Source organism: Octopus bimaculoides, chromosome 23, assembly GCF_046866305.1.
Source record: "Octopus bimaculoides isolate indiv1 chromosome 23, ASM4686630v1, whole genome shotgun sequence".
NCBI classification, from domain to species: domain Eukaryota; kingdom Metazoa; phylum Mollusca; class Cephalopoda; order Octopoda; family Octopodidae; genus Octopus; species Octopus bimaculoides.
This window is the reverse complement of record NC_142950.1, coordinates 24,860,386-24,874,543: the sequence shown is the minus strand read 5'-3', so window position 1 is coordinate 24,874,543 and position 14,158 is coordinate 24,860,386. Positions and strand designations below refer to the sequence as shown.

The 14,158-nt window shown below is 36.4% G+C and overlaps 1 protein-coding gene across 1 annotated transcript; it reads left to right on the top strand.

Annotated features, from left to right (window-relative positions):
* The first annotated feature begins 5,122 nt into the window (after positions 1 to 5,122).
* LOC106877266 (ubiquitin-related modifier 1) lies at positions 5,123 to 11,901 on the top strand. Its single transcript, XM_014926130.3, has 5 exons — positions 5,123 to 5,249; positions 7,843 to 7,916; positions 9,432 to 9,513; positions 10,538 to 10,586; positions 11,806 to 11,901. Exons 1-5 carry the CDS (start codon positions 5,218 to 5,220, stop codon positions 11,872 to 11,874), a joined length of 306 nt encoding a protein of 101 aa, XP_014781616.1. The 5' UTR covers positions 5,123 to 5,217; the 3' UTR covers positions 11,875 to 11,901.
* The last annotated feature ends 2,257 nt before the right edge of the window (positions 11,902 to 14,158 follow it).

Here is a 14,158-nt window from a genome sequence, read left to right as displayed (position 1 = left end):
TGTTGATCAATAATTTATTAATCGAACTAGAAAATGCCTTAAGTATGCAAGTCGTTCTCTCTGTTATATTTTAAAATTAAAAATTTTTTTTTCTAAGTAATAATTTGTTTATAAGCAGTGTCTCCATGGACAAGTGAAGAAAGTTCTTTATCGCTGATGAAACACCAACACAAGATTGTGGCTCACCTGGCTGATCCACATGATTAAAACTATTCTTTTTCTTTTTCTTTTTGTCGACGAAAATTCACTCAATACGTTTATGTAGAGTATATACATATTTTTCAAGGAAATAGTTGACAGTGACTTCACTGTTCGTTGGCTTCATAACACTGAAATGCTTATATATATATATATATATATATATATATATATATATATATATATATATATATATATATATCAAATACTTGCAGAGATACCAGGTATAGTTTGTATATATATATATATAATACAAAAATGGGACAAGAGCACAAAACATCCAAACAGTTAGGTGAAACAAAAAGGGACAACAAAAGATCCAGACAGACGATACAAGGAAAACAAGGACGGGTCATTTGGAGTTTTCAATCCTCAGTCGAGTTCCATATTATCTTTGCAATTTCAGCTGGTTAAACTCGAGATTGCTCCAATCTGGTCAGCCCCAAGGAAAAAATAAGCTAAGAGCATTACACTCCTTGGAATTCAAAAGAATTTTTAAAGTTTTATTTATATTCTTATAAAATTAATGTAGGATATAAAATATGGAATATATAGTATATATAGTAAAATGAAATGAAGTGTTGAATGTCTTATTGAATAAATGAAATATTGAATATTAAATATTAAATATTAAATATTAGAGTCCTCTAATATTTAATATTTAATTTTGCACAAGTCCAGCAATTACGAGGGAGGGCGTAAGTCGATTACATCAACTGCAGTATTCAACTGGTACTTATTTTATCACCCCCCCCCCAACAGGATGAAAGGCAAAGTCAACCTCTGCGACATTTGCTTGCATAATGAAGACGTCACTGTGAGTACACACCACCCCAACTCAACGCTCTCAAATACGCATTATACTACATATGTAACGAGGATTGATGTTATCATGGGCTTCGCACATGCGCACGCTACGTGAAGACGCACGACTTCATGGTTAGGGTATTCGGCTCACGATCTTAAGATCGTGAATTCAATTTCCGGTGACGCGTTGTGTCCTGAGCAAGACACTTTATTTCACATTGTTCCAGCTCACTTAGATGGCTAAGATGAGTACCTGTAATTCAAAGGGGTCAACCTTATCACATTCTGTGTCTCGCTGAATCTCCTCCAGAACTTGCATTAAGGGTACACGTATCTGTGGAGTGCTCAGCCACTTGCATGTTAATTTCATGAGTAGGCTGTTCCATTGATGGGATCAATCTGGACCCTCGTCGTCGCACCGACGGAGTGCCAGTTCTCCTTATTACACTACGCCACAGGAATAATGAGGATTATGGTCATCATGGGCTGAAAGGTAATATACACATTATATAGTGAGATTAAAGGTAACCAAATCATGAACTAAAAGGAACTGAAATACATCCAGTATAACTTCACCAACAATAAATTATCATACATTACACACACGCACACACACACGAATATAAATACTACTTTTTGGTATTAATACTGCTTGTGTCACTAATAGTCATTTTTTAATAAAGGCCATTGGCTTCTTGCGGCACCAAGGCCTGATTAGACACTATGATTCTTTCGTATAAATGGCGAGTGGCACAGTCGCTGTTATTTCCAGTGGTCAGGTATCTACCATCGACAAGGCCAAGGTCTACCGATATCACGTTGATCTGATAGTCTCGGCAGCAGCGATAACGGTGATTGTCTCCCGCTAGTGATGTAAACAAGAGTGCTTATATGCATCACACGACCGTATGAGAGGTTCTCTCGTGTTAACTACCGCAGCATTCTGTGTTCTAGCACAACCTCCGCTTTTAAGTGGTGACAAATATTACACACATATACACATAGCTAATCACACACACACACACACACACACACACACACACACACACACACACACACACACACACACACACACACACACACTCTCTCTCTCTCTCTCTCTCTCTCTCTCTCTCTCTCTCTCTCTCTCTCTTTCTTTCTCTTTCTCTCTTTTCCATATTTAAAACATCAACCGTATAAAACAAGGACAAGTTCAGATCTGACTTTGGGCTACACAACAACACGGGGACAAGAAACATGACAGCTCCATCTACTGAAAAATTGGAGAAATTGATAAAGTACTGGGCCAACAAATTGATACAAATAATGTTTTATGTTCAGAATTTTCAAGTGTTGAGGAACATCCAGTGCCCCCCTCTGATCGAGTCCATCTTCGTGGCTTCTACCGGGGTAGAAAAACCTACAGAAACAAAATGGACAACGGATAGAGTACATTATTTCTATATTGCATCCCACTGAACTCCTTATTATAAATCTCAGCACATCGACCTTCAACTAGGGGGAGGAATTCTATGTCTGGAAGAATAAATCGGTGGATCACATCTCATCATTTGATCGAGTAAGCGGCGTGTCTTAGGCCTTCTCTATCAACACTGACCATCAGCTGTATGATGACGAGCAGCAAAAAGAATAATAATAATAATAATAATAATAATAATAATAATAATAATAAGCAGAACAACAACAACACTCGCAGCAACAGAAATACGGATGGTAGGATACACACAAACTACCTCATAACTTTTAAACAATTAAAGACAACCTAAAAACTATATACAGTAATCCCTCGACTATCGCGGGGGTGTTACGTTCCAAAATCCCCGCGATAGGTGAAGATCCGTGAAGTAGAAACAATACTTACTGTATGTTTTTTTTAAAAATTATTTTTTATAATTTGTATATATTTTTATTTTGTTATAAATGCAAAAAAAAAAAAACCCCAAAAAATCCACAAAGGAATCGACATAAGCTTAAATAATAAACCGTGATATGTGAACCGCGATATGGCGATGGACTACTGTAAGTGAAATGGTCAGTAAATATTGAGGTGGTCAAAATATATATTCAAGTGGCCTGTAATTATTCAGTGTGAAGGCACGTGGCTTAGTGGTCAGGGTATTCGGATTACGATCATAAGGTCGTGAGTTCGATACCTGACGGCGCATTGTGTCCTTGAGCAGGACACTTTATATCACGTTGCTGTCAAAAATGAGTTGTACCTGAAATTCAAAGGGTTAGCCTTGTCTCATTCTGTATCATGCTGAATCTCCATGAGAACTACGTTAAGAGTATGCGTGTCTGTGGAGTGCACTTGCACATTAATTTCATCAGCTGGCTGTTATGTTAACTGGTTCAGCTGGAACACTCGTCGTCGTAACCGACGGAGTTCCACTTATTCAGTTTAAATGCCTAATGATTCCAAGACTGTTTTCTAAAATCCATTTGGTACATGTACAATATCTTCAAATATTTAGCGTTGTCAGAATATTATATAGCCATAATAAAGTAGAATTTCATAGACGGAAACTGTGTAGAAGCCTGTCTTCTGTTTAACTAATAACCTTAACTAGTCTTCAAGATTTGATGCAAAAAATAATACCCATTGTTTGATATCAATTCGTATAATTTAATTATGGATCTTGGTAAAAGTATCTGAATCATTCTTCAAAAATACAAATTCATATTTGGATTAAAGCGTAAAACGAGAAAGAAAAAAATATGGATGGACAGATTTTTTCTTGAAATAATACCAATTCTATCGAAAGTGATTTATTCTATCATATTTTTAATGACTTCCACAATGAGATAAATTTAACCAGTAAACAAACTCTTGCCATCGTAAATACCTCAATTCTGGAGCCACAGGGATGTATTATTAATTTTTGCTTCCTTCAGCTACACACCGTGAAGGCGAATACTCCTTTCCCGCCTAACCGAAAGTCCCTTTTTTCGTCCGATCATCTCATTAGCTAACCTGCAGAGAAGTTCCTGTCTACAGTTCGTCTTTGAGATAGAGGCAAATACCTCATATGGATCTGTTTTCTTATTACCCATGCGGGCCAACATAGAAGTGTTGGCCCACATATGGATCCTCATATGCGCATATGGATCCGCATATGGATACCTCATATGGATCACTACCATCAACGACCCTTTTCTTTCCACCGCACATCCTTAATGCTGCGGTGGAGGTGGTGGTGGGGGTTCCTGACTTCTTAGATGAACGCAACAAAATACTGAAATACTGCAATTTGTCGGCAAATTACATTTTAAACCCCGAGGTGTCTCGGGTGTGGGCATTTAGGCGAAGACATTTTCGTCGTCGCCGTTCCGTCTCGCCGAAGTATCATGTGAATCTCATGATGGTGCTTAGCTGTTTCCAGTATCTCAGTCACGCTATCACTTTCAATACTGTAGTGAGGGCTTTAGGGTTACCTCTAAAATAATTAGAGAACCGTATCGTCCGCCCACCATTGGAATGTGTAAATGAGGAAGTGTACATAGATGGAGCTTCCTTTTATCTATTTATTTATTATTGTTATTATTTACTTTTCAAATTGGCGTCAGAAGTAAAGATATCTCATGACTGGAACACAGTAATCCCTCGATTATCGCGGGTGTTACGTTCTAAAACATCCCGCGATAAGGGAAAATCCGCGAAAATCCGCGAATTATTTTAATAATTTGAATATATTTATTATATTATATATGCAAAACAACACCGTAGAGGAATCGACGTAAGCTTAAATAATAAACTCCGAAAGGTGAACCGCAATATGGCGAGGGATTCCTGCATATGACATTTATCTGCATTGAAATTCATAGAATAAATGACCTTTTGTAATAAATAACTAGAGAAAACTTCGTATTGACAAGTGGAAAATTCGTAACCAAATTAATAAGAAATAGCAACTGATATGATTTGAATATCTGATTTAATGATTTTTCCTTTGAGTGCCTGGTATTAAATAAAACGTAATTCTGTTTTGACATACGTGAAATATCATAATATAAATCGTGTTGTGATTGCGTACAAATCATGTATGTCACTGAATAAAGCCATTTAAAATGAATTTAATTACTTTAATTGTTATTTTGTGGTATTTTCCTTGAGACTCGTTACATTTTTACCGGAAAAAATGACTCAAGGGAGGTGACTCTCAACTGACTTGATTAAATCAAGGGAGGCAACTACGATTTATTTATTAAAATATGGCGGATCTTCCTGTCACGCTGGAATTCAGGTTTGTTTTGTCGACAGATATTTTTCATTGTATTTTCTGTTCTCTTCCACTCTATTCGATTTGCCCGATCATTAAAATTTAGGCGCTAGTTTTTTCTGTAACTTTTAAATTGTGTACATAGTTTGTAATCAAGATTCGACCTGTTTTAATTAGATTGTATACTACTTTCTATCGATCAAGCAAGCACTGTGACATAAATAATTGCTTTAATATCAATATCCTAGCCTCCGTTGCAAGTTTGACAAAGAATTTTTAAAAATTAACTTACAGTTTAGGAATCGTAGTTAAGGGTTACAAAAGTTGACTTACGTTGTGTAAGAGAGATAACAGGTGATTTATAAATAATTTGTTAGAGTTCCGGTCTCCGGTGGATACAGTAACGGCTTTAGTTATAGATTCAAGAAAGGAATATGGATATTAGCCTCCCAGGTTCAAACACAACCTGCTATTTGGCAACGAATAGCATCTCGCTGTCACCCGGCCTTGGTGTACGGGTAAAGCCATGGAAAGCGGCGTGATGGTTGTGCAACCTCGGCGAAAGAGCCATCCATTAACCAGCGGCGATATCTGCTGGACAGATGAAGCTCAGGATGTCAATAAGTTCCCGAATTGTTTTCTATTACTATCGTTCTAGAAATCTGATGTCTATTACCTTTTACTTGTTTCAGTCATAGATTACGGCCATGCTGGGGCACTGCCTCGAAGAATTTTTAATTAACCCCAAGCAAAAGTTTATCAAACAAAAGTTATATTTCCATACCTTAGCAGTTCAGCCAAAAAGAAGAAAAAAAAAACAAAAAAACAGACCAATAGAATACTTAAGTTTTCTCTTTTTATGCCCGATAATTATTCTGTTGGTCTGTTTTTTTTCTTTTTTTTTTGCACACACGTACACACATGATGGGCTTCTTTCAGTTTCTGTCTCTCAAATCCATTCTCAAGGCTTTGGTTGGCCTGGGGCTATAGTAAAGGACACTTGACCAATGTGGCACGCAGTGGGATTGAACCAAGAAAAATGTGGCTGGGAAGCAAGCTTCTTAACATACAGCTAAATATAGCAGTCAAATTTTTCCATGAATCACCCAGTACCATCTACAATAATAAAAGCAAAATTCTGTCTGTCCATCTGGGACCCCAATATCTCACTTGCTCTATATAGACATGTTATACCTTTTGGGAATCAGGATGATCCTGGGATTGAGAATCTACCTTTCATTTGGTTTTTGAACATCTAAACATTGGGATCTGATTTAAAAGCATCTGGGTTGCTATTTCTAGCAGGTAAAGCTTGACTGATGCACACTATCTTGGCTGGCGTTTACCAGATGCTATCAGAGATCAAGGGGGAGATAAATAACATTCACTTTGTTAATTTTATGTCAGAACAAAAACTTTGGGACAAATTGGAATTCAACTTGGGACTGGAACAATAGAATGATTGCATTACAGAATTCTCATTCGTTCTTAACCTCTGAGCAAACACTGTCAGGGCATATAGTCATTATAGACGTATTATAGTCATGCTATTTAGCTGTCTTCAGTTTTGCCTGGTGTGCTAACGATTTTGCCAACTTGCCGCCTGAACCTATTGTAAAAAGGATTGTTATTATTATTGTTACTAGCTGGCCCCGTGCCGTCAAAAATGATGGCTAATTGTAGTATTTTATAGATAATTATGGATGGTAAATCAAATTGATACTCATGTCAATGTTATCCAGTGGTTGTCTTTTGAGATGTGACATCAATGATCATTTGTTACTGAAAGAACGCTGGTTCACATATACAAACATTCACATACTTCCCTTGTACATGCACATACAGTGGAGGCGCAATGGCCCAGTGGTTAGGGCAGCGGACTCGCGGTCATAGGATTGTGGTTTCGATTCCCAGACCGGGTGTTGTGAGTGTTTATTGAGCGAAAACACCTAAAGCTCCATGAGGCTCCTGCAGGGGATGGTGGGCGAACCCTGCTGTACACTTCTTTCACCACAACTTTCTCTCACTCTTACTTCCTGTTTCTGTTGTGCCTGTAATTCAAAGGGTCAGCCTTGTCACACTCTGTGTCACGCTGAATATCCCCGAGAACTACATTAAGGGTACACGTGTCTGTGGAGTGCTCAGCCACTTGCACGTTAATTTCACAAGCAGGCTGTTCCGTTGACCGATCAACTGGAACCCTTGACGTCGTAAGCGACGGAGTGCCAACAAACATGCACATACATACACACACATATACTCACACAGAGTTGAAATGCTGTTTGATTTTTTCTTTTCAGCATTGAATGCTCACCATTCCACTTCCATTGCACACACACACACACACACACACAAACATTCATGTACCCTCCTTTTACTTACACACACACACATGCTCACATAGAGTTGAAATGCTCCCACTACCAGTTTGCCATCACCCCTTCCTTTCTCATTCATATATTGTGATGAAGAAAAACACGAGTATTATTACAGTAGATTTATTAAGCTAGTGCAGTGTCATAAGCAGTGGAGTGTCAGAATATTTAGCTTTATCCATTCGATCAATGATTGTCAACTTGTTGGAATTTATGTAATGATCCTAGTTTCTCTTTGACAGTGGTGGTGCTGAACTCCTTTTCGACAAAATCAAGAAACATCAGATCAAATTGCCCCTCGAAGATAACAAACAATGTAAATACATCATTATCTAAATTCTCAGTGTTGTTGTTGTTGTTGTTGTTGTTGTTGTAATTGGTTTGTTAATCAAGTATTTGGTATGTGGTCGATAGGTAACAGAGTTGATTGTGGACAAAAATACCTTGTGGTATTTGACTATGTGGCTTTACATCCTTCAGGCATTGACGTGAGTGTAGTTTTGAAGGCAGTGCCCCAGCATCGCCACACTCCAAGGACTGAAGCCAGTACATTTTGTTGAGATCAAAATTTAGTTATATGGCTGATATGAAGAGCACATACACACACACACACACACTCACACACGCATATGTAAACACATGTGCACACACATGCACACACAAATGTATGTATATATATATATATATATATATATATATATATATATATATATATCGTCCAACCCATGCTAGCATGGAAAGCGGACGTTAAACGATGATGATGATGATGATGATGATATATATATATATTTATTTATTTATGCGTTTCAGCCAAGTGGCTGCGGTCATGCTGGAGCACCACCATGACTTTCCATCTTTATGCTGTGCTCTCTTCACGTTCCTTGCATGGCTCTTCTCCTCCACCTGATATAGTCCAATCAAGAGTTTTGATGGCACATCTGGTGTATAAGAGAATTTGACATAGCTGCCCTCAACTGTGTCTCATTTCGAGCCATTGGTTCGTCTGGTATCGTGGAGAGGAAAGTGTCGAGTTTTGTTTTGAAGACCTCTATATCCATGCCTTGCAGGTCTCTCAATTGCTTTGGCAGGGCATTAAAGAGCTGATATGTATATATATATATATATATATATATATATATATATATATATATATATATATTCTTTTACTTGTTTCAGTCATTTGACTGTGGCCATGCTGAGCACTGCCTTTAGTCGAACAAATCGACCCCAGGACTTATTCTTTGTAAGCCTAGTATTTATTCTATCAGTCTCTTGCTGAACCACTAAGTTACAGGAACGTAAACAGACACACAGACACACAAATACATACATACATGTGTATATATATATATATATATATATATATATATATATATATATATATATTACAGTTTTATATTTAAGAGATGAGGAATTACGTACATTATTTACATTATTTATGTTTGACGGATATTTGTCCTCATCTTGTTTGTTGTTAACACAACGTTTTGATTGATATACCATCCAGCCTTCATCAGGTGTCTTGGGGGAAATTTCGAACCTGGGTTCTCATTCCTAAGGTATTTTTCAATGTTATTATTATTATTGTTATTGTTCAGGTCACTGTTTGGAATCGAACTCGGAATGTTGGGGTTAGTAGCCTGCGCTCTTAACCACTACACCATATACCCACAAGCATATGGCGTAAATAATGTACATAATTCCTCATTTCTTAAATATAGAACTGTACTCTGATCTCTTCTTGAGATTTTACAACTGGCTACTTTGCTTGATATGTATATGATATTTGCATGGATTTGTTACATAGTCTCTCATTAAACATCTTCTTCAGGGAAAATCAAAGATCTGCTACCATGGATCCGTGATAATATGTTGAAAGAAAGACCTGAACTTTTCCTTCAAGGACACAGTGTGTAAGTAATGTTTTGCGACCCCCAGGTCTGAAACATCGTATTCCTTTTCTACCCATCATGTACAAAATAATTATCCAACTTCATCAACTTCTTATTTCTTTATTGCCCACAAGGGGCTAAACATAGAGGGGACAAACAAGGACAGACAAAGGGATTAAGTCGATTACATCGACCCCAGTGCGTAACTGGTACTTATTTAATCGACCCCGAAAGGATGAAAGGCAAAGTTGATCTTGGCAGAATTTGAACTCAGAATGTAGCAGCAGATGAAATACTGCTATGCATTTTGCCCGGTGTGCTAACGTTTCTGCCAGCTCGTCGCCTCACCAACTTCTTGCCAACACAAAACCCCAATGGCTTCCTGTGACCCTATTTTAACCCTTTAGCATTCAAATTACTCTGTCAAATCATCATCATCGTTTAACGTCCGCTTTCCATGCTAGCATGGGTTGGACTGTAGTACGTATTTATTTGCATTATTCTGAATTAATCACATATCATCTCATAGCTTCAAGATTTTTATGGTGTAATTGTTTTACATTTAGAATAGCATTTTAGGGTAGGCGTGAGAGGCAGGATCTGGTCAATTTGAACATAATTGGGCTGAATATGGTCAGTTTGAATGCTAAAGAGTTGGTGTATATAGATTTATTTAACCTCCACGTAACGTTGATATAAATACAATTTTATCATTTGATTCAATTTGATATTCCAGTTTACCCTGCAATGGATGAGAGCAAAAAATGGTATTTAGATAGAGGGATACACAAACAACTACTGGAATATCACATACAACCATACTTACACTTACACACATACATCCACACTCACATCTGTATGTATAGATACCTATATACCAACTCTTTGTTTGAAAAAGTAAAGGAGTCTTTGATTGCTGTAGAATGGCTTGTGATTATAATCCCAGCCCATTCGGGGTTTACTTCAGGTAAAACAATAACAACAACAACAACAACAGTAATTGGAGTGAAAATATTTCTTCAGCTTTGTTTATTTTATTCTTCAGGCGACCTGGAATTTTAGTCCTAATCAATGATGCAGACTGGGAATTAATGGTAAGTCTTCATGTCATCCATTTTTCCCTCTCTCTCTTTCGGAGAGGCACAAGCACATACACAGACATATACACACACGGCAGTAACTTCCGCCTACCACATTCAATCACAAGGCTTCGGTCGGCCCAGGGCTATAGCAGAAGACACTTGCCCAAAGTGCCACGCAGTGGAACTGAACCCGAAACCATGTAGCTGGGAAGCAAGCTTCCTACATATTTGTTTATTAGTTTTTAAATTCATTAATCAATGCATGCATGTATTAGATGAATATGTTTGTTAAAGAACTGTTTTACTAGCAGATCCCTTTCCTGTCACTAACTCTTACTTACCTGTTTTTCAAGTAATAGGTCCCTAATTTCACACCACTATCAAAGGTGAGAAGAGGATTTGTTGATAGGCAAATGACAACACCACAACCACTTGTAGCAAGCAACATTTGTAGAGGGAAAATGTAAGCGCACACACACGCATGTACACACACACACACACACACACACACATGCGCAATTGGCTTCTTTTAGTTTCCTTCTACCAAGGCCACTAACAAGGCTTTGGTTGACCCAGGGTTATATTAGAAGACACTTGCCCAAAGTGCCATGCAGTGGGACTGAACCTGAAACCATACAGTTGGGAAACAACCTTCTTAATCACAATGCCATACTTGCGCATATATACTCATGTATTGTGTAACCATGTACACACACACACTAGTACACATTCACTCACATACATACATACTAAACACACACACACCCACACACACACACACACACACAGAGTTATGCATGGGCTAATAAAATGTATTGAAGAAAAAGAAATAAAAATCATGATTAATTCAAGGAAAGTATACTTGTAATCTTGTAATTAAAAGAATCATTAATGGTAATTCTTGTCAGAAAGAACAAAAGAGACAACTTTGAAAACCAAATTTCATTAAAGAATGAAGACACAACAGTTGGTAGTAATTATGATGCTTAGTTAGTAAAGAGAAGACAACTATAGACATAGTTGAATCTTATTTGATCTCCTCAGTGGAACAGTCTGACCTGCATGTACCAGACTTTAGATTAGCTGAAATAATATAAATATAGATATTTATACATACAGATGTGTGTGTGGATGTATGTGTGTATGTGTAAGTAAGGTTGTGTGTAATATTCCAGTAGTTGTTTGTGTATCCTTCTATCTAAATACCATTTTTTGCTCTCTTCCATTGCAGGGTGAACTGGAATATCAAATTGAATCAGACGATAAAATTGTATTTATATCAACGTTACATGGAGGTTAAATAAATCTATATACACCAACCAATTAACGACATGTTGTTAATTATTCTTTTCTTTTATTTTGTTACTTGTTTCAGTCAAACTGTGGCCATGCTGCAGCACCACCTTAAAGAATTTTAGTCGAAGAATCAACCCCAGTACTCATTTTTTTTTAAAGTCTGGTACTTATTCTGTTGGTCTCTTGCTGAACTGCTAGGTTATGTGAATGTAAACACACCAACACTGGTTGTCAAGTAATGGTGGGGACAAATACAACACAGGACACACACACATGCATATATATATATATATATATATATATATATATATATATATATATATATATATATGTATATATATATATATATATATATATATATATATATATATATATATATATATATACACACACACACACATATATATATATATATATATATATATATATACACACACACACATATATATATATATATATATATATATATATATATACACACACACACATATATATATATATATATATATATATATATACACACACACACACACACATATATATATATATATATATATATATATATATACAATACATACATATGTATATATATATATATATATATATATATATATATATTTATATGTATATATATATATATATATATATATATATATATATGTATATATGTATATATATATATATATATATATATATATATGTATATATGTATATATATATATATATATATATATATATATATATATATATATTTCAGTAAGAGAATATTAATTTCGAAACTATAGTTCACAGATAATTTATGTTTACGTAATTTTCACTGTCTTGCCTGCATATGTTTTGGTATTCCACTGAATTTCATTTGAGAACAATTAGGTCTTAGTAGACACATTACATGTGATCTTCTTCTAGCACATTAACAGTCCACCTAGTGGTATTCTTTATATATACACATATATATATATATATATATATATATATATGTATTTATAGATCTCTACCAAAAATTTGGTAAAAATATTGTACCTGTTATCAACGTAGCAAAATTTTCATATGAAAGGTTGTTTATCATATAATTTTGTGTGCATATCAATTTAAATAAGAGCTATAACACGATCCATCGTAAAAACTTTTTTAATGACCTATGTACATTTCCAAACCCAAAATTTCTCAAGTTCTGATAGTGACTCAGCAATAAGAACAAGATCATTGGTGTCGAGAAGCTCCCAAGGGCAGCCATTCTTAAATTCCTCAGTTATAGCTTGGAGGAGTATGATAAACAAGAGGGGTTAAGAACTGATCCCTGGTGGACTCCTGCTTGTACACTAAATTCCTTGCTATATTCATTGGCAACTTTCACCTTACTGGCAGCGTCCTTATAAATGGGTTTTACAGCTCTCATCAACCATCCATCTATCCCTGGATTCTGCATCACCCACAGTAAAGGGAGTGGGAAACCTTGTCAAAGGCTTTCTCCATGTGAACAAAAGTCAGATGCAGAGGTTTATTTTTGGCCAAATATCTCTTCTGCATCTGCCTCACCAGGAAGATAACATTGGTGGTACTTCTACCCGGTACAAATCCAAGTTGCATCTCTCTATGCTAAATCTCCTATATATATATATGATGGGCTTCTTTCAGTTTCATTTGACCAAATCCACTCACAAGGCCTTGGTCAACCTGAGGTTATAGTAGAAGACACTTGCCCAAGGTGCCACACAGTGGGACTGAACCTGGAAGCATGTGGTTGGGAAGCAAACTTCTTACTACACAGTCATGCCTGTGCCTATTTATATTTCTATCCAAATCTTTATGCTACGATTTCAAATCTCTGACGGAATGAGATTTCAGTTTCCATCAACCAAATACTCTGACGAGGCTCCAATCCACCCGAGGCTATAGTGGAAGACACTTGCGCCAGGTGCCTAACTGGGGCATTCAACCTAAAGTCACATGGTTGAGAAGCGAACTTTTTAATTACAGAACCACGTCTGTACCTCTACTGCATATATGTGTATATATGTGGTTGTCTCCATATGTGCATCTTACTGTGAAATCATAACTTTGAAAACACACCCACACACACACAGACACCAACGAGAAAAGATTCCACATGAGCAAGTTTTTATTTTATATCTTGTGGCCATCGCAGTGTTGACGATATAGATTTTTCTCCAGGCGGGAATATAATGAATATATAGTATTAGTCATGTACAGTGGGCGGCGTGGTCGGATTGTTTGGAGTATAATAATAATAAATTTTAGATTCCAACCAAATAAAATCTTCCCTT

Bases quoted from the DNA above. Each gene is read 5' to 3' on its own strand.
- LOC106877266 (XM_014926130.3), top strand. From the start codon at position 5,218: ATGGCGGATCTTCCTGTCACGCTGGAATTCAG. The intron at 9,514-10,537 runs GTAAGTAATGTT...TTTATTCTTCAG, and splicing joins TTCCTTCAAGGACACAGTGT to GCGACCTGGAATTTTAGTCC. The intron at 10,587-11,805 runs GTAAGTCTTCAT...CTTCCATTGCAG, and splicing joins ATGCAGACTGGGAATTAATG to GGTGAACTGGAATATCAAAT.